General features: G+C 34.9%; 3 protein-coding genes across 3 annotated transcripts in view; 1 reads left to right on the top strand and 2 right to left on the bottom strand.

The window, feature by feature from the left end:
* The window catches only part of LOC123693419 (V-type proton ATPase 116 kDa subunit a1), a 42,558-nt gene that overhangs the window by 3,940 nt on the left and 14,628 nt on the right, over positions 1 to 23,990 (top strand). The window contains exons 2-5 of the mRNA XM_045638506.1: positions 17,609 to 17,752; positions 21,383 to 21,559; positions 22,609 to 22,769; positions 23,219 to 23,399. Of these exons, the coding sequence (XP_045494462.1) occupies positions 17,636 to 17,752; positions 21,383 to 21,559; positions 22,609 to 22,769; positions 23,219 to 23,399 (636 nt within the window). The 5' untranslated portion in view covers positions 17,609 to 17,635. The remainder of the gene's footprint in view (positions 1 to 17,608; positions 17,753 to 21,382; positions 21,560 to 22,608; positions 22,770 to 23,218; positions 23,400 to 23,990) is intronic.
* LOC123693428 lies at positions 9,122 to 10,178 on the bottom strand. The gene is made up of 2 exons (XM_045638518.1): positions 9,570 to 10,178; positions 9,122 to 9,539 (listed from the first exon to the last, which is right to left on the bottom strand). The coding sequence occupies exons 1-2, from the start codon at positions 9,963 to 9,965 to the stop codon at positions 9,123 to 9,125; spliced, it is 813 nt and encodes a 270-aa protein (XP_045494474.1). The 5' UTR covers positions 9,966 to 10,178; the 3' UTR covers position 9,122.
* On the bottom strand, positions 10,656 to 12,597 carry LOC123693205. Its single transcript, XM_045638204.1, has 2 exons — positions 12,418 to 12,597; positions 10,656 to 11,231 (listed from the first exon to the last, which is right to left on the bottom strand). The coding sequence occupies exons 1-2, from the start codon at positions 12,595 to 12,597 to the stop codon at positions 10,656 to 10,658; spliced, it is 756 nt and encodes a 251-aa protein (XP_045494160.1).

Raw genomic sequence — 23,990 nt, 5'->3', positions numbered from 1 at the left:
GAAATTAATCAAATTTCTTCAGCTAAGGGAGGGTGCTACACGAGATGTAAATACAAAAAATATAATTGCATAAAAAATGAGTGCGTTCTGAAGTAAAAGTTTCATGAAAATGGAACGAAATATGGAGAGTAATCTCTATCAAGGATACCTAGTTAGTTTCTATATTCAAGTGTATGATCTATATGTAAGTTTGAGGTTCCACAGCTTCCTGATATTTTGTGTTTAGCTTATCTAATCTATCTAAATTTACGTCAAAAAGTGTTAACTGTTAGGTAAACAGGTAAGCCATTAGGGCCCGGCCCTTAATCTACATCTATAATCGTACCTACATTACTCCAATCAACTATGTTAAGAAATATTCTCATTTTAAACAAATAAAAAAATTCTTCATGATTATCCCTACCTTATCCTCATTCCTCCCTATTTTTTGCCATTATAATCCCATCATTTCATCTCGTGACATTACATAAAAACCCAATTTGGCTGCCAGTAAATAAAACTTACAGACTTAAAAAAATTACATCTAAAGTAATCTTAACATGACCTAACAGATAAAAGATAACATCTCAATAACACACGGTTGGCATTGCCTCTAAATTTAAAATATAATAAAATACAACCTTTCCATTACTGTCACTGATAGATCACATTTATCGTGACAATCCTGTAATACATCATGTCTTGCTTATCACATTGTAGTGACATGTATTGCTTGGGGACATAAGATTTTCTGATATGATACGTCGATACAGTAATATATTATAATCCATTTGATAAGCCCTGGGTTAGAAATCTCGAGACCTATTTCTTATGCATGTCCTTCATTATAGACTGCTTTGTTTGCTTGCTTTAATCTCTTTGAGTTGATTTTATAAGTAAAGTGTATAATATTGTGTGCAATTCCATAAATCTTCCTTAATCCGGATATCTATTAAGTCCTCCTGTCCTGCTGGACATATAAAATTAAAACACATAGGTATGCCTATATTGTATACCTCCAAAACTACCTTTATGGATAACTAGCTTACCGCCCGCGGCTTCGCCCGCTTTGTCTAAAACCTAATATATACTAAAACCTTCCTATTGAATCACTCTATCTATTAAAAAAAACACATTGAAATCCGTTGCGTAGTTTTAAAGATTTAAGCATACAAAGGGACATAGGGACAGAGAAAGCGACTTTGTTTTATACTATGTAGTGATGATGAATACAACAAATTCTTATAACTCATCAAAGATTCTTTGCTCACACACAAATTAATTATTATTGATAACTACGGAAGCAAAATTTACGAGCGTTTGTACTTTGTGCAGCCAAGTGTAGTTTGGTAAATGGGGCATTTACAATGGCATCTTAGATTCATGTAGCATTTTCTAGATAAGATGCACTTTGTAAATAACCTTTCCTGTTCTAAGTGCAAGAGAATATTACACCTATATTATGCATACAACACAAAATACAATAAATCCAGTTCATAGGCGAAATTACTTTATTTCACAGGATATTTTTCTGTACAGGACAGGTTATTTATGTGGTAAAAAAATAATCCACATGTAACCATTTATATAACCAAAGCTTTGAAAAATACTTATCTGTAACCTACTCTCAAAAACCTTGCAAATTTACACACATTATCTCGAATTGTTTGACAAGCTTAAAAAAATGGGTCTTTCAGCATAAAGTATAATTTATAATTAGTAGGTACTTTACTCTTTTCATAGAGTAGGATTTGTACAATCAATATGTACAGACGAAGCAAACGTGTAACGTAAAATACAACTTCAATACCATACAAATTAGTCACAGTTTATTTAATTTATTGCGTAAACATTTTCGAGTTTAAAATATTTTTGTTATCAACATTTGTATAATGTTAAACGTACGACAGCCTAATCGATGTGCGTTCATATGTAGGTTATTTGAATATCAAAGAAAATGTGGTAATACATATTTATGTATTTATTTTATAAATATTATGAATAGGATTCGGGGCGATTATTTAAAGTGAACTTTTATCATAAAATATCTAGCCCTATTTCCAAACTAAGAACATGGACTAATAGACAGTAGACACACATGAATCTAAACATATGGGTAGTCTTCGTTAGCGTTGAGTGTTGACCATGTTTCTGCTTGATGCTTGTTATTTTCATTCTATCTATATATTTTTTTCTATGTTGAATGTAATAGTTAAAAAAAGTCCATTGGCAATTTCCTAGATCCTTGTACCTAGGTAATATTAATTATTACTAGGTATTTATCATAATATGACTTTTTTACAAAAAAAAAATTGCCAGCATTATAAAATTAAACTTACACGACTACACTGTATAAAAACCATTGTTCACCCATTTTAATAAAATAACAAACTCGTGATTGAATAATGTAGAAAGCCATAATGCATCTGGTATATTTACACTAAATTTAGTTGATTTATCGACGTATTGGAGCTGTTTACAATACAGATTATCGTAAAAACTGGCCTGGTTTAGATCTTTACCTTATATCTCGCTTCCTCTGTGCAGAATTTCCTAGAATTTAATGTTAGTAAACCTAAAATAACTATACAAACTAATTCGCAGTACACTGCAATATAATGTACATGTTACTTAAATTAATTATCTGTCACGTGGAAAACGTTCCCCACTATATTTTTTTCACTCCTTATTTTATTATCATGATAAGCAAATTCCTATCCGAACCTGTAGATCTAGACATGTAGGTACTTAAATATAAAACGGTCCGCCCCGGCTTCGCTCGTGATACATATTTCGCTATAAAAGGTAGCCTATGTTCTTTCTCAGGGTCTAAAGATTGTCTGTGCCAAATTTCATCAAAATCGGTCCAGTATTTTATGAGCCTATTCATTACAATCAAACAAACAAAGTTTTCTTCTTTATAATATTAATGTAGATAGATACAACATCGATTTAAATGTTGTCCACTAAGGATAATTTGTTTAAAACGGATAAAAAGTCACAAAGGTCGCAATCGGAAACAGAGAGACGGAAATCGCCTTGTCATGACCTTCGTACATTAATAACGAGGGTTTTATAAATACCAGTGCATACACCAACCTTCAGTTGATATTATCCTGCGCAAAATCTCGGTTCATGCAGGGTTGACAGTGAAAAGATAATAAATGTAATTGCACGTATGATTACTCGTGAACCCTAGAATAAGGTGGGATGGAAAATGGTTCTTATATAGGCAATTATTTCCTATATTATATATATTTATTAGATTTAGTGTGTTAAGATTTTTAGTTTTAGTTGTACAATTCAAGGGTCCATTTTCCTTACAGAAAATTCAATTATACGCAAACATCAGCATTAACTCTTAAAATTGATGGATCTGGCAACCCTTAAGGGTACCATTCACAGGCGCACCCATCCGCTGGATTTGTAGCTGGCGACAAGTCCGCGGACAAATCTGCGTGTGTATGTGTAGTTGTGCGCGGCTCGCGGCTCGGCGCGGCGCTCGCCGGACGCCGTCTGGAGACGGATAGTGATAGACGAGTAGTGTGTGGGCGATGACGGATTTGTCCACGGATTGGTACGGCTCGGGGCTCGGCTCGCGGCGCGTGTAGTGAATGCCGGGCTTTATTTGCCGTGTCTATATAATTGCACTATATGTATAAGCATGCAAATTAATTTGTAAACATATTGTTGTAGTCCATAATTAATTTGTACACCTTCACAGTGTTGATTTACACTGATCTATTCAATCAAATAGTATCTATGATCTAGATACTTATTACCTAAATATTTTTCGTAAGAATGGCAACTTTCTATGATACCTAAGCTGTGTACCTAAGCAACAACACTACAAGTGATAACTGCGTTAAAAACAACCGACTTCAAACTTGCACTTGCAACATTTACAAATACAGATAAAAATGCTCATAAAATAAAAACTACTGGGCCTATCCGAATAAAATTTATTATGGGACCAATTCGACACCATCCCGCATTGAACAAAAAAAATAATCACGTAAATCGGTTTAAAAACCTCGGCATAATCGGTGTAGGTACATACATAAAAAAAAACTTACCGGTCGAATTGATAACCTCCTCCTTTTTTTTGATGTCGGTTAAAAATAGACCAATGAAAATATTAAATCGTACCTACAGCTGTATAATATTCCCAATTTTTATCAATTTTTTTTTTGCCTTGGTAAACTTAACAAAGAACTATATAATTCGGTAAAAATAAAGAATAATAAAATGCAGTGCTGTTAATATTACCTATCCTATTAACACGATCTACCTATTTAGATTTCATTTCGTCCAAAATCGGACCCCCAGGCAAATTTCCTGTAGTAACAAACCCAAACATACAGTTGAGAACCTCCTTTTTGTAGTCGGATGAAAATACCAGACGATATAGTTTCCTATGTTTTTATAGAAGGAATTTTGTTTAAAAAAAATTTGTTCATTGGCACGTTCCATTGTCCCAGTGAAAGAATTGGGCCGTCATAAAAAAACAAGACGGTATAAAAAAACACTAGCCTTGTACTTGGTCGCTGTGCTTCGTTAAATGAAACTAATTAACTGTGAATGAAAGTATTGATGTGTAACAAATCACGGACATAAATACGCAGTTTGTTGTCATGTTTACAGACTAACTAGGAAATAGTGACACAATTTATACTTGAAAAAAATACATTGTCTTAATAACTTAGGTATAACATAGTCTTAATAATTTATATTGGCTACGAGCCTACGACTCTAACAAACTAGAACTATATTTTGAGGGAATTGAGTAATGAGAATAAATGTCCGTATTTATGCAAAATGGAACCACTCGACAAATTTGCTTTTTTCCGTTTCTTGAAGAATACTCATTTAAAAGTGGTCTAAATTCTTATACAAACAAGAACCACATGAATTTTACCTTGGAAACAAGGTATACTAAAAGCAGAAAGGAACCACCAGCAACAACGAATAATACATATGAAGCAAAACCGAACCACAGCACTACGGGACTGCTTTGTTCATACAAATAAACGATATTACTATCATGTCATTATATACAAAACAGATCCGCAGATACTTGGTACCATTATACAGTACACATATTTCTATCAATAAAAATTATTTTTAATACACAAAATGGAACCAGGTTTCTGTGGTATGGTTATGCGTAAAATAAATTCATAATTTAATTGTAATTTTTTATTGCAAAATAAAACCACAAGCATTCGGTTCTATCATGCATAAATAAATATTGTAAAACATCCAGAAACCCATCATCGCTATACGGAACCAAATGCCTTGACTTGTGCACAATGCAGAATGCTTCTCATCTTTAAACAACGTATTTCATTACGTCTTATATAGCTCAAAGTGCAAAACTCCAATTTTTAAAGTAAAACGTCGAACATCTGTCAATATAGGTGACATTCAGCGAAGTATTTCGAATACGTGACGGCCGTTTTTTTTCTCCGCGAAGTAAGTTCTATTGTTTTTGTTAATTACCTTTAAAATTAAATGTGAAAATGTTTAGTAATAAATAAATAAGGAAGCAATTGGAAAGAAAAGCATTGGAGACGAACACCAAAGATAATAATGAAGATACAACGGGTAAGTAGTTTTATTTAATGCATTTAAGTACTTATTGAATCTATGAGATGCAGGTATGTACGCTTTATCCACTTTTGATTCATTCCCGATTGTGGAGTGATTTTAAAAAGATAGTTCATTAATTAGTAAGTACAAGAGGAATCCTGTGTGGATTTACGTATTTTAACGACACTGTTGTTGTTCACGAAGGCGAGTCGAATTATTAAGAGTCATTTTGTTACGATTCATCTGTCATTGTGAGATGAAACTACTAAACCCTGTTTTAAAATCAACTGTCGATGATCTAGGTACCTACCTACTATTTTGGTAAAATACGTTTAGATTCAGATTCAGTACAGTACATTCAGCGCATATAATAATTTGTTTGATTTTAAAAGTCGCGCTGTCACTGTTTTGACCGGAACAAGGCCCTAGCCCGCGAAATTGAAAATTTTAACAAGTTTATTTAATTTTTTTTTAGGTTTGGTCACTGTTGCGTGTGATTTTTAGGGTTCCGTACCCAAAACGTAAAACGAGACCCTATTACTAAGACTCCGCTGTCCGTCTGTCTGTCTGTCCCTCTGTCTCATGAACTGTGATAGTTAGACAGTCGAAATTTTCATAGATGATGTATTTCTGATGCCGCTGTAACAACAAATACTAAAAAACAGAATAAAATAAATATTTAAGAGGCTCCCATACAATAAACCGTGATTTTTTTGCCGTTTTTATAGATAATGGTACGGAACTCTTCGTTGCGCGAGTCCGACTCGCACTTAGCCAGTTTTTTGTACATAGCGCATGTACCTACAACATACTTAGTCGTCTAGTAGGGGCACGGCTTTATAAGAACTAATTATATTTTGCTGTCGCCATATATCTACGTATAAAAGCCACGCGGCTTTATTGTTTTGATTTAAAGCTTTTTTCTTTTTATTACAGAAGATAACGAAGAACCTTATACGTCGATGCCTCTGGAGAAGCTTTCTTCACCTTCAAGCGATATTCAGGCCATATTACATCTCATTCCACAATATGCACAGAGTTTTTATAACAATCTTATTAGTGATGATGCAATAGAAGACCACATAGATGGACTAGATAAGGTGGATTTCGAAATCCAATTTGATGATAACGTCGAATAAACGTCCTCTATATGTATTATTTTATATATCTTTTTAATAAAAGCTTTATTACGATATTATAAATACATAGTTTCATTTATATCATTAAATCCCTGGGTTGTGGTTCTTTTTTGTATAAGAGAAAACCTATCAATTGATAAATGTTAAAAGGAACCACATGCACATTTTCTTAATTATCTAGAAAGTTTAAGAGTATTCAGAACAAATTTATATACACATACTTAAATAAGTAATTTATCAATGAATTTAAATAAAATAAATATTAATTTTACTTCATCTAACAGAGCTGCAAATGTTTTTGTAAATCCTTTGATATCTCAGAAGTGCGTATTTGCTGGTTGGTTCCTTTTTGCTTAAATACGGACAAATATATTTATCTATTTATTTAGGCGTGACGTAAACCTAAAAAGCATCATCAACTGATTTATAATTTATACGCAAAATAATGTTTAAATGTTATATTACATTACTGTATACTACATTACATACATAATCTAAAAAAAAAACATTTAAATTTTGCGTTGCATTTTCTAGTCATATACCGGGACTAAGACCGGGAAGCACTGTAAAAAATGTGCGTAGTTACCTAATTGTTTATCATAATTTGTTACAAGGTATTAACATAAGAACAGATTTAGTTGAAAACTATTAACATCCTGGTCATTTAGACTCGAAATAAACTGAAATAAGTACATATTTTGTAATTATGCTAATTAAGCTGTTAAAATTTAACTCGGTCATTAGTTTTGCTTGCTTTTAACGTTTTATATTTTCGTCTTGTTTACTCTTAATTGGAAAATACGTGAGATATTATTTACAAAGTTGTCGTAATTTTGTAGCGATATTTAAGTATGTACTTACATACTTAGATAAATATTACCTACTTACACATATTTGCACTATTTTAGTTTTTATCTATAAATCAAATAGGTACTTACTTAGTCGCTTGATCCCGTGATGCCCCTTTATCACTCAGGAATAAATGAATTTTCTATACAAATGAATAAACTAGCAGTTGAAAAACGATAAAGTACTTTTTAAGTTATATCAAAACAACAAAATCCTTTTGGATGTTAAGTTTAGGTACGTTTAAAGGAGAAGATAATATAATATTACACTACCTACCTTATTCCCATAGGTACTTTAAGGTTACGGACTGATTAACATACATTCAAAAACTCGTAAAACAGTCACCAATGCAATGTTATCAGGACCATCATCAGCTTGCATTGATCTGAACAAAGTACACAATAACCTACTATATTTATAAGCATTAAGGTTCATTTTATTCTGTCCACATATCATGACATCATACAAGTTTGCTTATTGAATAATTAACTCAGGTATGACCAGTTTTTGAGCACATTAACGTAAACATTGGTTCTGGATTTTATAGGAATGCAAAAAAATGAAAGAATATTATCACAGATTATACAATTCTTTACTTGTACTTTTAAGCTATTGCATAGCTTCTATTGCGGGCCTTGAGCGCGGGGACCGAATCGAGAAATTCCGTAACGAAAAAACCTCACGCTCCTCACTCCGACGGGCTCGGAGGTGTGGCTTCAAGGCATGCTAATTGTCCCCGAGAGCCACACGTCTTTTTTTATTATCTGTGGCTTGAATATACTTCAATTTCCCGCGCCTTTTTAACCGACTTCAAAAAAAGGAGGAGGTTATCAATTCGGCCGGTATGTTTTTTTTATGTATGTACACCGATTACTCCGAGGTTTCTGAACCGATTTACGTGATTCTTTTTTTGTTCGATGCGGGATGGTGTCGAATTGGTCCCATAAAAAAGACAAGGAACCTAACTGGTATACCTAAAGTTGGAAATTTTGAAAAAACTTCATTTTGGCGGCAAGAGATGAAACATGTGCCAATCGATAGTACATCAAAATACAAATAGGAAATACTCTTTGGTAAAATGTCGTAATTGATACGGTTTCGGAATAAATAAGGGTTAAAAAAAAATTTTTTTTTTTCAGTTTTTTGAATTATTTGTTACTTCTTACACTTAAAGGTTAAGACAAAGCATATAAAACTTCTAATTTGTAAAAAAAGGGTTTTAAAATGTGGTCTGCGGCAAAATAACTTAAGCTTTTTTGACTTTGTATACTTATTTATTGTAATTTATTGATTATTGATTTCCAATATGACATGTTTGCTCGTTAAATATTTTTTAAAAGCAATCATACAATTCTCAATTGTTGAAAACTTCAGACACATTTAAAATAATGTTGTCTTATCAAAGTAGCACTGCAATAGTAATAGTAGTAGTACTGCAATAATAAAAGTAGTAGTAATTGCAGTGCTACTTTGATTAGACGACATTTCAATGAGAAAAAAGTAAAGAACATAACACAAACTTAAAAATATCTACATAGCTTTTAGGAAGGTGATCGGTATGGATTAAAATTCGTCATTAGCTTCATTTTCTACGTCATGTCGTACAATAATTGTATCCAAAAATAATGCTGGTGGCAGCGGAAAAACATTTTGGTGACGGGCCCATCCCAAGAACCATATAACGCTCATGATATGGGAACAACATCCCAGAGTTCTCTTCCCTACTATGCAAGAGCAATAATGGCCTTCGAGTTTGTCCCTTCCTTGCATGCCATTGTTTATTAAAATATAAACAAAATATGTCCGGTTTCCGGCATGCCGTGAATCAATTTTGGCTCGTAATAGCCACAAGTTCTCCAGAAATAGGCCTCCATCATCCCTACAGACTTGTATTTCGTAAACACCATTTCTTTTTATATGCTCACCGTAATAACTTCTGGCTTGTGCAATTTGATACGTTCCTAAAGCTTTTATGATTATCTAATCATAAAAGCTTTAGGAACGTATCACATCATCTTTGGTTAGGACTGGAAAATCTTCCAGACCAATAGCTGCGTCTATGGTTTGAAATTGGACTCTACGCAGATTCAAATTATTTTGTATAACCGTTTCTGAGAGCGGATTTGGGGCGTATTGTTTTAAATTAATTTCGTTCACCATTTGATTAACTAACACGTGATCAGTGAAACGTGCACCAAACGCATTTAATAAAGCGCATGCTATTCTAAATTCCTCCTTCAGCTTGCGTGCAGCAACATTCGAGTATTGATTTCGCAGTTGACGGAATTGTGTCTTTATATGACCATTAACCGCTTCCACTACCCAACGGCATATTGTCACTTTCCGTGAATCGTTCCCATCTTGGGTAGAAAGTTGCCGTTCGTGTCTACTTTTTGTTTTGGGCATGAAAGCCCGATATCCTCATGCTTGAAGTGTACCCATTACGTCCCTGAAACCTCTATCAAGAATAAATACGTCACCAGACTGGAAAAACCTGCGAAATTCTCCATTTTCAGTCAATTCTCTCATGATGACGGCATCAGACTTATCGGCTGCATAGGGCCCAAATGCTTCTATTATGTAACCATCGGGACTGACAATCATGAACATTTTAAGCAAATTGCGATATAGGGCAGGATTGCAGGGAATAGGATTTTTTTTGGAATGATTAGTTTGAACTCTTTTGCAGGTAAACATATGTCCCATCACAAATTACTATCAGACGATTTGAGTGTTCCGAATTCGAATATAATAAGCCCGGTATCGTTAAAATTCTTTGACGCAATTCTTCGCGTTCCCGATCTACATTGTCACCATGCCGTGACAATCCTAAATGCAATGGTGTGAATTCATTCAACAAATGCATTCGCACAGTTTTCATAAGACGACCAAAATGTTTGGGAGTGATGCGGAATAAACTGGACAATCTCGCGTTAGAGTCCCCCGTATGTAATTTGCACAGCACTGTTGCTAACGCTCTTTTTGGGCTGCGAAATTGTTGCAAAGATGGTGTATTCTCTAGAATATTTAAAAAAGCTTCTTTGTTAAACCCAGTATAAAACTGAAAAACTGCATCATCTCTAATTTTTCGAAATCTTAATGTTCAACAGGCTTTTTTAATAATAACATCATGTTTGCCAATTGAACTGGTGTAAACAAGTCATGTCGGGGCCGTGTATGATCGGGGAAATCTTGCCAAATTAAGCCTGCATTTAAATGCTCATCACAAACTCTCGCTTGTTCTGGAATGTAAATGCTATCTTTACGCAAAATATGCGCCCTCACTGTTTGTTTTATTCTGTGTAAGTTGTCTCTTAAATTGCATCCCGCTACAAGACAATAAGTGGTAGAAGAGGACACTCGTGAATATCCAGGAACTGGAACTTGCAGATCAGGGGAGGCACTTTGAAGATTGTCCACATCATCACGTTGATCTGCTTCTGGGGCTCCCATCTGAACGTCATCGGGAGCTTCTAACGGAACTTCTTGTGGGATAGCTTCTATTTCGTCTCTTAGTGGATCACTCGCAGGTCCATCAGCCGATTCTTCTGGAGGTGGTTGAAAAAGTAATTCTACAGCTTCCTGTTCAACAGCCAAACGATCCTGTTCACGGGTATAAAAACGACTAGCCCGTTGAACGCATGGGCGACAAATCCGAGAAATTGGGTCAATCTGAAAAGAAAAGAAAAAAACATTAAAAAAACAAATTACCTACGGTACTGCGTTTATTATTATTTTATTTTTATTTTGTAGGATATCCAACAGCATATAAACACAAAATAAACAGTAATAGACACGGAAAGCCAATTAGAGGTTCTTACTATTGTATTAAACAAATTCACCGCGAGTGCGCGACTGCCTCCGTGGCTCAGTGTTTAGAGCGTCAGACAGTTCGTTCGATCTCAGTTCTCAGATTCGTCATCATTTAGTTCGTTCGTTCGATCTGCGACTGTTATGTTTTTTACGAGAATGTCTATTATTTCTTGACTTCAAAGAAGGAACTAACGAACTAAAAGAGCAAACTAGTTCGTTTAAGAGCTGTGAACTAAACTGAGCGCTCCCTGTCGCGAATTATAATGCGCAAGACTACAAAGAAGATTTATTTTAACAGTCACATTTTAAAAACTCCAGACAATACTTTATAATTCATCTTATTATAGCAAGGCCAAAATAAATAAAATGCCAAAAAAAATTATAAATGGTGTTTAGAAAGAAAACCAATAGGTACTTGGTGCAACTGCACATACAGTTTCTCAGCGTTGAATAATTATATACATAAGCTTTGATTTATCACTTTACAAAACAAGACTACAACATGTAGTCTGTAACCCATGTCACGAAAAAGCACTAAGAATAAATAAATGTTTACTATAATTATGATAACAAAAGAGAGGGAAATACCACGGTGTAAAGTTCGTTTTGCATTCGTCTGACTAGTAAGCATATTTATATGTTTAGCTAGAGGTTGCCCATTGCGCGGGCATCTGATGCCCGCGGGGTTTGGATCCGCTTCGAGTTTGGGTTAAGCAACTTTTGATAAAAGCTCGCCCTAACGGCCTCGCTTTACTAGTTGGGATGCTGTATGCAGCTTGGGCATTGTTGACAAAAAAGTGAGGTTAGAATTCCAACAAAAACTTTTGAATTTTATTTTATTGCGTTGTTGCAACTTTTGATGAAAGCTCGCCCTATCGGGCTCGCTTTGCTAGTTGGGATGCTATATGCAAGTTGGGCATTGTTGTCAAAAAAGTGAGGTTAGAATTCCAACAAAAACTTGAATTTTAATTTCGAAAAATGTCGCTTCAGCGAGTGCCGCTCGGCCTCCGGCTTTAAAATAAAAGTAAAATACTTTTGTACTAACCTGATCTCCTCTTTGAAGATGACGCGCGTAAGCTAGTACATGTGGATTTTCAGCCATATATGTTTCAGATAGCTCATAGCTGCATAGTTGTTGTCTGGGTTGGCGTCCACCCATGCGCGGTGCGGTGCTCCTCTCACATAAGAAACACTGTGACCCAGGCGGGCCGTAGTTGCGTGACATAATAGTTAATTGTAACAACACAAAATGTCAAAAATCCAACAACATAAACTGAATAACAAAAACTTAATTAAATAATCAACAACGAACAATTGCAAATAGCCTCCGAACACGCTTGTGCCAATAGGAAAGACAGTGGCAAACTAAACAGTAAACTACTACAGCGCTTTTCTCGACCGGACTCAAGTTTCTCTCTTAGACTATCGGACCTCTCGCTCCAACTCGCTAAAGATTCGCCGCCCGCGGGGTAGTAATTCGTGGAAACAGGACGCAATCTATTGCGCTCTCTGTCGCACTTACGCCAGCGTATACTATTCTTCATCCTTCTAAGAATCGATAACGGTTGTCGATAAGTGACGCACCGCACGTGCGTATCCCTAGCCCAAAGTTGGTTTATTACTTTCGTTTTGATAGTAATACAACATTTTGAAACCCTTTTATTACAAATTAGAAGTTGTATATGCTTTGTCTTAACGTTTAAGTGTAAGAAGTAACAAATAATTCAAAAAACTAAAAAAAAAAATTTTTTTAAAACTCTTATTTATTCCGAAACCGTATCAATTACGACATTTTACCAAAGAGTATTTCCTATTTGTATTTTGATGTACTATCGATTGGCACATGTTTCATCTCTTGCCGCCAAAATGACTTTTTTTTTTATCGCAAATTGGTAGGTATACCAGGCTTCATACTAAAATGTCCCATGCTCTTTATTCGGATAGGTCCAGTAGTTTTTATTTTATGAGCATTTTTGTCTGTATTTGTAAATGTTGCAAGTGCAAGTTTGAAGTCGGTTGTTTTTAACGCAGTTATAAGCTTGTAACTATTGTTTACAATAAAATATGATTTAATACGAGAACTTGTTTCATACCGGATATCTAATAGAATGTAGATAAATTTGGTTGTGATCTAAATAAAACTGTGTGTTTTTCGCTCTTCATGTTTTAACAAAAGAATTTCTTATTCAAACAATGAACTGACTTCTATAACAAACAGACATTACTTAAATGCAATGCAATTATTTGCTTAGTACGTCATTGAAGATAAACATTGATCATTTAAATACCTAAAAAGTAAAAATAAATGAGTATTTTTGATCGACAGTTGAATTCTTCTTCTTCTTTTTTGTTTATGGCCTTCCCGATCCCAGTAGAGACCGATTCTGCCAGTGTCCAGTGTCATGCATACACAGATCAAAATTGATCTTTAATTTCAATGACTACGGTTGTAATGTAGCAACTTGCACTTGAATTCCCCTCCTGATTCTATGATTGTTGACAATAATTCCATTTCAATCAAGCAATCAAATATAACCTTGCTTCGTAAAAGGGTTCGTGATACAATTTAAGGCAACGCAATTTGGAATAAATCTCATAGCCCATTATAATTTTATGTTCTAAGATACGTGCTTGCGTGCGTGAAAAAAGTCTATAGTTTATTACATATCCTACACGTGGTATAGTAATAATCTATTTGTTTGTTTGTTTGAACGCGCTAATCTCTGGAACTACTGGTCCTATTTGAAAAATTATTTCGGTGTTAGATAGCCCATTCATCGAGGAAGGCTATAGGCAATATATCATCACGCTAAGACCAACAGGAGCGGAGTCACGCGGGTGAAACTGCGGGGCGCAGCTAATTCAAATATAAGTTAAAATTAATAACAAAAATGTGGCGGTTCTATTTTACACTCCACTTTATGTTTATGTAAATATTGCAGATTAAAATCGAATGACTCATTTTATGAAAATTGAAAACACTGACAGAATAATTATTATTAAGTACCTACGACTAATCATTAGGTAGGTACGTACTGTGAACTACACACACCGGCACAATTAGCGGAACAGAAACCTATACGCGAGAACATCGTCTGGGATTTGAACGAATGGCAGCAGGTTCTTTTTACTGATGAGTGCAGAGTTCTTTTAAAACAGATCGATGGGAGACAGCGAATATGGAGACACAGAATAGAACGCCAAATATAGTCTAATTTTGAATACACAGTGGCTTATAGTCGCGGCTCGATTATGGTTTGGGGAGGGATATGTTTGGGAGCTCGCACGGAGTTAGTGATAGTCACAGGAGGGACCATGACAGCAGATCGATACATCATAGATAGGGAGGCGAAGAGGGGAATTTTCTGCAATACTCGAGCGTGGCAGTTTAAGATATGAGAGATACCTTAGACCTAATAGAACAACCTTGTTAACTATTTAGCTCTTTAAGTAGTGACGCGCGCCCAGGATAGACGATCAGATTAGTAAAAAAAAATCGATAGTCTGAAATACTCGAGCGCGTCAGATTAAGATATTGGGGGTTGATTTTAGTGTTTTAAGACTAAATTTAACTAATCTGACGATAAGTCCTTGACGCCGCCAAGTTATAGGGTCGCGAACTTGTAAAAAAAAAACGTTAATCCGGCATTCTCGAGCGCGATTTTTTTTATTTTTATTTTGAAGAATATAATCTAAAACTTACTAAAAATACAAAAGCTGCCGGTTTCCGCGTGACCGGAAGCCTGGAGGAGCCATTTCGTCTTCCGAAAAACGCGTTGCAGTATATAAGTCGCGAACGATACATTTTACAAAAAAAAAAGTTTGAATAAACAAAAAAGGTCATTTTATTTTACACAAAAAAGGTCTCTTTACATTTTTGTCCAAAGTTAAAACTTTTTGACTTGAAGCATCATAAAAACTCAAACTCCCGGTTTTTTGAGTATATCTCGAAAACTGAGGGTGTTAAGAAAAATTGATATGAAATAACGATGATTAAAAAAAAGAAACTCTCAAACCTTTTTCGGTCAGATTAAGAGAACCCACCAACATTTTTGTCAGATTAAGAAAATATGCTTTCAGGAGACCGAGATAAACCTCCCCTATGAAAATCTGACGCGCTCGAGTATTTCAAAAGGACTTTTTTTTTCTGCATTTTCAAAAATTCATCGTAACTTATCGTCACGCCGAAATCGTCAGTTTTTTTAAGGGGAGCTTCCTTGGGGCCTACTTAACACCCCTTCCGAAAATCTGACGCGCTCGAGTAAATTTTTTTTTTGTGCATTTTTGACGAATTAATATGCCTAGCCCCACCACGCAAACCGGCAGATTAGTATACCGTTGTTATCAGAGGCACTTGGGGCATACGTAGTATGAATATCTGACGCGCTCGAGAATGCCCAAGTAACTATTTTTTTTTACATTTTTGAAAATCCGTACACGCCAAACCCACCGCTAAAATGGTTTTTACCATAGAAGCTTTTCTTTTCGAAATTATTTTATCTATCGATTTTGATAAGTCTCGACGGCGCCGTTTAATTACGCCATTTAGCTACCTCGCCTCCCTATCTATCAGAGACATTTAAGAATAACATGGTGTACCATTTGCCCCATTTATTGGCGACGACTTTATTCTAATGCAAGATAATGCTCGTGCTCATAGTGCACAATCGGTACAGGCATATCTGAGCCACGTAGGTATACCGGTGATGCAATGGCCAGCAAATTCCCCCAATATGAATACGATAGAGCATGTCTGGGACTTGATAAAAAGAAGGGTTAAATCCAGAATGCCACCCCCCAACAATCTGAATGAACTTGGAAACGCATTACTTGAGGAGTGAGAGCGGTTGCCTCAAGAAATCATCGATAACATAATCTGTAGCAAGCCCAGACAAATGGAAACCGTAATCAGAGCAAGAGGGGGAAACACTCGTTATTAATTTTGCTTTAATTTTATTGTTAAATCATTTAAACGCTTACTTTTTTATTTTTTGTGATGGTTCATAATCATCTAAAAATTTCACTTATTTCAAAATTTCTTTATTTTTCAATAAAAAATAACGAAGACTTTTCAAAGTCGTTGTTAAAAGATGTTAATCAATTTGTTATTTTGTGTCTAATTACATTTCCGTCAAATATATGCGTTATTATCTCATAGTCTCACTTTTTTTTCTGTTCCGCTAATTGTGCCGGTGTGTATATAAACAAAGGAATCAAAGATTAAACTTTGCCATATACTTAGATGGATTTAAGAGCATTGCTAATGTTAAATGTAAATAATACGAAGGGAATGCAAATAGCAACAATTTAAATGCCACAAAGCTAATATACTTATTATGTTTTGGACATCTTGAATTCGAGGTCAGCAAAGTGGATAGTGTTACATGTAAACTATTATAAACATAATAGATTCTATTACTTACATAATGAAATTATTATCGAGAAAATAATTGCTTTGGTTAAGGTTTATCGGTTAGTGGACAAATATGTAAGACAACAAAAGTCAACAACGACTTTTTTGGTTTTAGGATGATAAGGTATTATTGTTTCATTCCGGCAGTAAATTGATGTTTGCTGTTTAATTGATGACTAAGAATGATGTTATGATTACATACATTGTATTTGTTTTATGAGAAAGCACAGTGTAGACTTAGAATTCTTATTATTTTAAGTATACCGGAGTTGATTGGATTACGTTACGGTAGACTATTATAGGTGAGATAATACTTTAAAATTACAGCAATAAAGTATCTCCATCGTTCTTAATGATATCAGTCATCAATGTAAATGTTGATTTACTACAAGATCATTCTTTGTTCCATCCATCCGCACCGACCGTAACTTCGACTGACTCATATACTGAAGCGTGAGCACGAAAACTATCGCCAAAGTATTCGTGTCGTCATTGGAGGCATTTGTATGGGAATATAAAAAGCGCCTCTACCGTGTGTAAACGTAACTAATTTGTTATATGTAATAACTAGCTTACCTCCTGCAGCTTCGCCCGCATGCTCTACAACTTAACAAATTATATATTAAAACCTTCCCCGAGAATCACGCTATCCATTAGTGAAAACAGAATGAAAATCGACGCATTAGTTTTTGAGTTTTTCGCGACCAGACAGACAGACGCAACGGATGACTTCACTATATAGTGATGACGTCGTTTGCTCGATGATCAAAGATATAAGCAACTACACATATGTTTAATGTTTTTTTTTTAATGCTTGTTACAGACAGGGGGAACAGAATAGACTTCCACCATGGGGGCGATGTTCCGAAGCGAGGAGATGGCGCTCTGCCAGCTCTTCATACAACCAGAGGCGGCGTACACCTCGGTGTCGGAGCTGGGGGAGGCTGGCTCTGTGCAGTTTAGAGATGTGAGTGTTCCTTCATAGTAATTAAAGATTTGAAGGATTACCTTGTCTTGAAGTACTTTAAATTTCATTGATGGCGCTAGGCAAGCTATTAAGCTCTGTCATTTTTAAACACTAGATTGAATACTGGTTTATGACATTACAATTTACCCAATTGGCAATTACCTAATGCAACTTTGGAAAAAATTCAATAATCTTCATTGAAAAAAATATTAGTTTATTGATTTGGTTACTTAAATATGTGAAAATGATTGTTTTTCCATAAATTAAAATAAAATATGAGACACAATATACTTATTAATAGCATTAAAAAAAATATATTCACAAACCAAACATTGTACACCTATATTTCGTTCAATAAACTCAATACATAAATAATTCATGTGTCTGCGATATGGTAATTTGCATTATCAATGTTGAACACGCGTATTTGTTTAAAATAAATCCTCATATAACAAACACGAGGTATTTGCAATAATTCTATTTAATCCCATGCAATATCATGATAAATAAATTGCACGACAATCTCAATGCACTCAATGCAAGGCAACGATATCGACCTAAATACCTCAATTAGCAATCATAAGCGTTTACTTCACAATTTTCAAAGTAAATAACGATAAAAATGTAAGTGTTGTCCCATTTATGTTGGTATTGTTTTCTGCGGTCCAAGTTTGGAGCGACTTCGCCTTAAATCGGAATGGAATGGTGAATGGTCACAAGACCAAAGGTTTTAAGGCTCCATTTTTTGTGGAGTGCTTTTGGTATACAGAATTTAAGGGGACATTATTTTGTACGTTATATTTCAAATATTCAAAATGCCAGTCAGTCTGCATGGAACTGGTCGACTTTTCAATAAATAGTTAAATAGGTACCTAATTACGTATACATACTAAAATTCATACATTTTGATTTTATCTCAATTCCAACTAGCATTATGAAATAGTCAGATCGCAGGTCCTGTGGATCACAGATAAATCTAATTATTATTCCATGATTGACTTGCAAAGAATTGCCCATCTAAACATCCTGCTAAACTATCGCTATTAATACACGTAATAATAGTAACCAGACAGTTCACAGTATTACCACTATTACGAAACAGTAGTAAACTAAGATCTAAATTAGCTCATAAATATTGAAGACTGGTTCCTTCGCCTTAAGGCGTTGCATAACGTGTTTGCAGAGAAAGGTTAGCGAGATGGTAATTTGGTGTTTACATCTCGAGGTCAACTTCACTGTGTATGGCATTCGCGTTCTTAAGGTCAAATAGTTTTTATAAACTTACAGCTACTTATTAGATAGTATTCAGAAACGTATCCTTTAATTATATAGAAGAGTGTTACTTGTTAGGTGTGAAGTTAGCATAAGCTCTAAAAGATAGGTACGACGTTAATCGAAATAGAACCTTTTATGGATTAAAATGTTTATTGTTCATTTTTTCTTTAAAATTCCAAGGATTAATTTAAAAGGAAAATTAATGTCAGAAAATTTTCACCAATCGACATTGAAATTAATGTAGTTTACGTTCTTATAAAATATGAATACTTTTTGGGAGCTTTTCGTCTATTTATACACTACTTTTAGCAACTAGGTACTTTCAGTTTCAATGTGTATATTTCCGTAAAAACTTAAAGTAGTAGTCAGGACGAATGATTATCATATGAAAAATTCCTACGTTGTTTTTACCATACATGTACGGTTGCCTAAACCTTGTAACCCTTTCGATATAAATCAGACGTCAGCCCGTAATTAAGGTACTTTTTATGGGCAGCCTTGCGTGCCGAGTCCTTTACGACAATTTTACCTGAGTCTCGACGGCCATGATTCAAACGGGATATCGGACAGGAAAAATGTATAAATAAATGCAATCTTGTTTCAATTTCGCATGGAGATTGAAAAAACTATTTCTAGATTGCACATTTATATGATGCTATCTGCGCTCCGCGGTTTCACCCGCGTGGCTCTGCTCCTGTTGGTCCTAGCGTCATGATAAATTCCTTATAGCCTTCCTCGAAGAATAGGCTATAACACCGAAATAATATTTCAAATCGGACCAGTAGGTTGTTCATGAGATTAGCGCGTTCAAACAAACAAACAAACAAACTCTTCAGTTTTATAATCTTAATATATATAAATCTCGAGCCACAATGTTTGTCCTCAATGGACTCCTAAACCACTTAACCGATAATAATAAAATTCGCACACCATGTGCAGTTCGATCCAACTTGAGAGATAGTATAGTTTTCATGAAAAAAAACGTAAACATGTAGGTACCACGGGCGAAGCCGGGGCGGACCGCTAGTATTAGTATAGATTTTACTATTTATTTTGATCATAGTGAAGCTCGAAAAAATTAGTTTAGTTATTTTAATTTTAAAATAAATATTTGAGCTATTATTTAAGTGTTATAACTTGGTTATAACAATATAAACGTCACAATAGGTAATCGCTTTGTTTTTGTAATTATCACGTTTTCCTCCATCATATTGTAAAAAATATGATAATGCTTTCCAGGTTTTATTGTTTTTATCATTTTAGTGTCTTTGCGTTTACTCAGTTTTATATCCAACGGAAGTAAAAGGATTTAATGGGTCAACGTCATTTTTAATTTCAATCACCAATCTATAGACCGTACTAATATCATAAAGCTGAAGAGTTTGTTTGTTTGTTTGTTTGAACGCGCTAATCTCAGGAACTACTGGTCCGATTTGAAAAATTCTTTCAGTGCTAGATAGCCCCTTTATCGAGAAAGGCTATGGCTTTAATTATATCATTACGCTAAGACGCAGAGCCACGCGGGTGAAACCGTGAAGCGCAGCTAGTAATAATATATACATATATATTAGGTAAAAGTTTTAGCCCTATAGGGCCCAGAAAAATCTCGCTAAATGTCAATACAGATTGTAAAGTTATCATAAAAATAAAAGTCAGCAAATTCCGCGCTAGACTTTGTATGTAAGCAATCAGTATTATGACATCCATTCATGCATTCCAATTAATAATTAGTAGGATATTATTTAACACAAAGTTTCTTATTACATCTAGGTACTTATTTTACAGCGGTTATGATTGCTCAATACATAAAGAGGTCATCTACGTATTAATTTGTCTTACTTCTGTTACAAACTTAATAAACTTTATAGATCAAAGCTTCCAGATAACAAAATCAAAAACTTTCGAATAATTTACCTATAGGGACTTTTACAAACTGGATAAACTAATGAAGTTAAAACTATTTTATTTGCTGATACTTACCTAGTTGATAGTAATCTTAATTCGCGTGCCTGCATTGTACTGGTTTGATTACCTTCTATATTCGTAACAATAGCATTTGTATGTGTGATTATTTATTCCTATTCAAATAACAAAAGGTTAAGAAGATACCAGCTACTAGGTCTATTCTCCATTCCAGCCCGTAATAATAAAAGGGGGAATTCCAAAGAAACGTAGTTTATGATAGGTTGATTAATTTTATCGAGTTCCTTGTCAAACCCATTACCTAATGTGAAGGATTGCTCCATATTACATGCGTTTGCTCATATTCTGTTAAAACTTAAGTAGATAAATCAGACAGAACTAAAAAAAATTTTCGACATTTCGGCATATTTCTTATTTTGTTTTTTTTTACAGTTAAACCCAGACGTAAACGCGTTCCAACGTAAATTCGTGAATGAGGTCCGCCGCTGCGATGAGATGGAGCGCAAACTGCGCTACATCGAGGCTGAAGTGCACAAAGACAAGGTGCACGTGCCCGCCGTCAAGGACATGCCCAGAGCGCCCAACCCTAGGGAGATTATTGATCTTGAGGTAAGGAAGAGACAGAAAAAAAAGCGTGTGTGCAGAGTGTCAGAAGTGAAACTTATTTGAAAATATTGAAAGACTATGACGCGACCTTGAAATTTTAGTCTCAACACGCCTAAAGAAGTTTCACTTCAAAAATTGCATAGTATGGATCGAATATAGGATCGAATAAGACAAGAATAGGGTATTGAGAAACGTACTTTTTAGAAACACTGGATGGAAACTGTTCTCCTGTTTTTAATTCGATAGCTTTTCCAATGTAGTAAAAGATGCCCTCAGTCCTATTTCTGTGGAAATAACATAATATTAGATCGTAAAACGCTATGTAAACCGTATATTATAACATTGTGGCTTACAACATGGAGATGTTATTAATACCGACGTTACCGCAAACATGTACCTCTAATGATCTGACAAGAATTACAAGACATTTATTGCGTGCGACCGGAGATGATACATCGCATGTTAGTTAGTGTTGGTCGGTGTTATTTTATAACAGCAAAAGTGAATTGACGAGGTTTTAATATACGCTGTCAGCAAAGAAAATACATCGTCAGTTTTATATAATTTTACTGAACATGAGAGGCTAGAGCGAGTTTCGGTGTGGTTTTATTATAGCTCGAGTGTAGAATTGATGAGGTTTTAATATATGCTGTCAGTAAAAATACATCGTCAGTTTTATATAACTTTACTGAACATGCATGCACCTTATTTCTTAGGTACATAATAATATAGACTCTATCGCGTAATGTTGGATTGCCTACTGTTTGATGTTACAATTTTAGATAATAGAATTAAATTCTTTTTGAATTTTGAAAGACTGGTTGGTATTACTCAAATTACTGTAGTACCTATTTAATAATGACTAAATTTTTAATATATATTCCTCGTGAATCGTACTTTATCGGCCTCTTTTTGTAGAGCAAGGACGAGAATAATCATTACAAATATTCATGATCTAGTTTGTACTCTAACAGCCAATTTCTTAGATATTCTTTAGCTTTTTAGGTTATATGTTTTATTAACGGGTAAGTAAATATTGTTTTTTACTTCAGGCGCATTTGGAAAAGACAGAGAATGAAATTCTGGAGCTGTCACACAATGCCATTAACTTGAAACAGAACTATTTAGAGCTGACGGAACTTAAACATGTCTTGGAAAAGACGGAAGCTTTCTTCATGGCTCAGGAGGAATTCGGCATGGACTCATTGACAAAGTGAGTAAATATCGTATTCATATTGTGTCCTTTTATAAAATTTATAAAAAAAAATATTTTTTTTTGTTTTATAATTTGTGTTACTTTTACATCTTATTTTTAACATCATTATAGTTCTTTCTAGAAGGTTTTGATCATGGTACGGCACTTATTTCTTCTTTTAACAGATTTATAATCAGATTTGATTACGACCTTCACAACACGATGTATCTTTTACTGTAGATAGTGGGGTAAGGGGCAGATGCAATACAACTGTTTCACTGATCGATTTTCTTTTTAGGGACAAGTAGGTGATCAGCCTTCTGTGTCCTACCAAACCGAGACATTTTTTTCTTCGTCTCCACCGGGAATCGAACCCAGGACGTCAACCACTGTAACAAAGAGGCGGATAACCTTGTACACCTTTGTAGATTATTTCTCAGCCGATTATGATCATGTATGTTCTATAGGTCACTAATGACGGACGAAGCTGGTCAGCAAGCGGCCACCCGGGGTCGTCTAGGGTTCGTAGCCGGTGTAGTACAACGGGAACGTGTGCCGGCGTTTGAGCGCATGTTATGGCGCATCTCCCGCGGGAACGTGTTCCTGCGCCGCGCGGAGCTGGACCAGCCGCTGGAGGATCCCGCTTCTGTGAGTTATTGTGTGTGACGTCAACGGAACTCACAATTTAGTTAGGGGGCGTGCATAAATTACGTGAGGTGTTTTGTTTTTTTTCAATTTTTGACCCTCCCTCCTTTTTTAAATTTTTGGTGTTTTTGACCCTCCCTCCCCCCTGGTGAGATGTTGTGAGATTTTATTAAACCCCCTCCCCCCATCCCCCAATCTCACATGAGATTTTTCAAAATGTGTACCTATATGTAAAGGCATTGATTGTAAAAAAAAATGTTTTGTGTCTCTATTTACAATTTGTTAACACTAGCAATTAATACTCTCCCTAACGTAACGTATAACTCGACCCCCTCCCCCTTAAAACACCTCACGTAATTTATACGTCCCCTTAAGATGACAGATATTCGCACATGAATACCTACTGAATTAATTATGCTACAAATATAAATTTATAAAGAATAGAAAAAATTCGATCACGAGGCGGGACTCGAAATGCTACAAATGTTATTGTTCCCTTGAAAAAGATTCATAAACCGTTTATTTATATAATATGCTATACATTTCCATTCAGATTTGGCTTATTTACAATTTTTGAAAGGCCAACAAAACGTT

This window comes from Colias croceus, chromosome 7 (genome assembly GCF_905220415.1).
Source record: "Colias croceus chromosome 7, ilColCroc2.1".
Lineage (NCBI taxonomy): Eukaryota > Metazoa > Arthropoda > Insecta > Lepidoptera > Pieridae > Colias > Colias croceus.
Note: the sequence above shows the minus strand (reverse complement) of the source record. Positions and strands in the feature narration are given on the sequence as shown.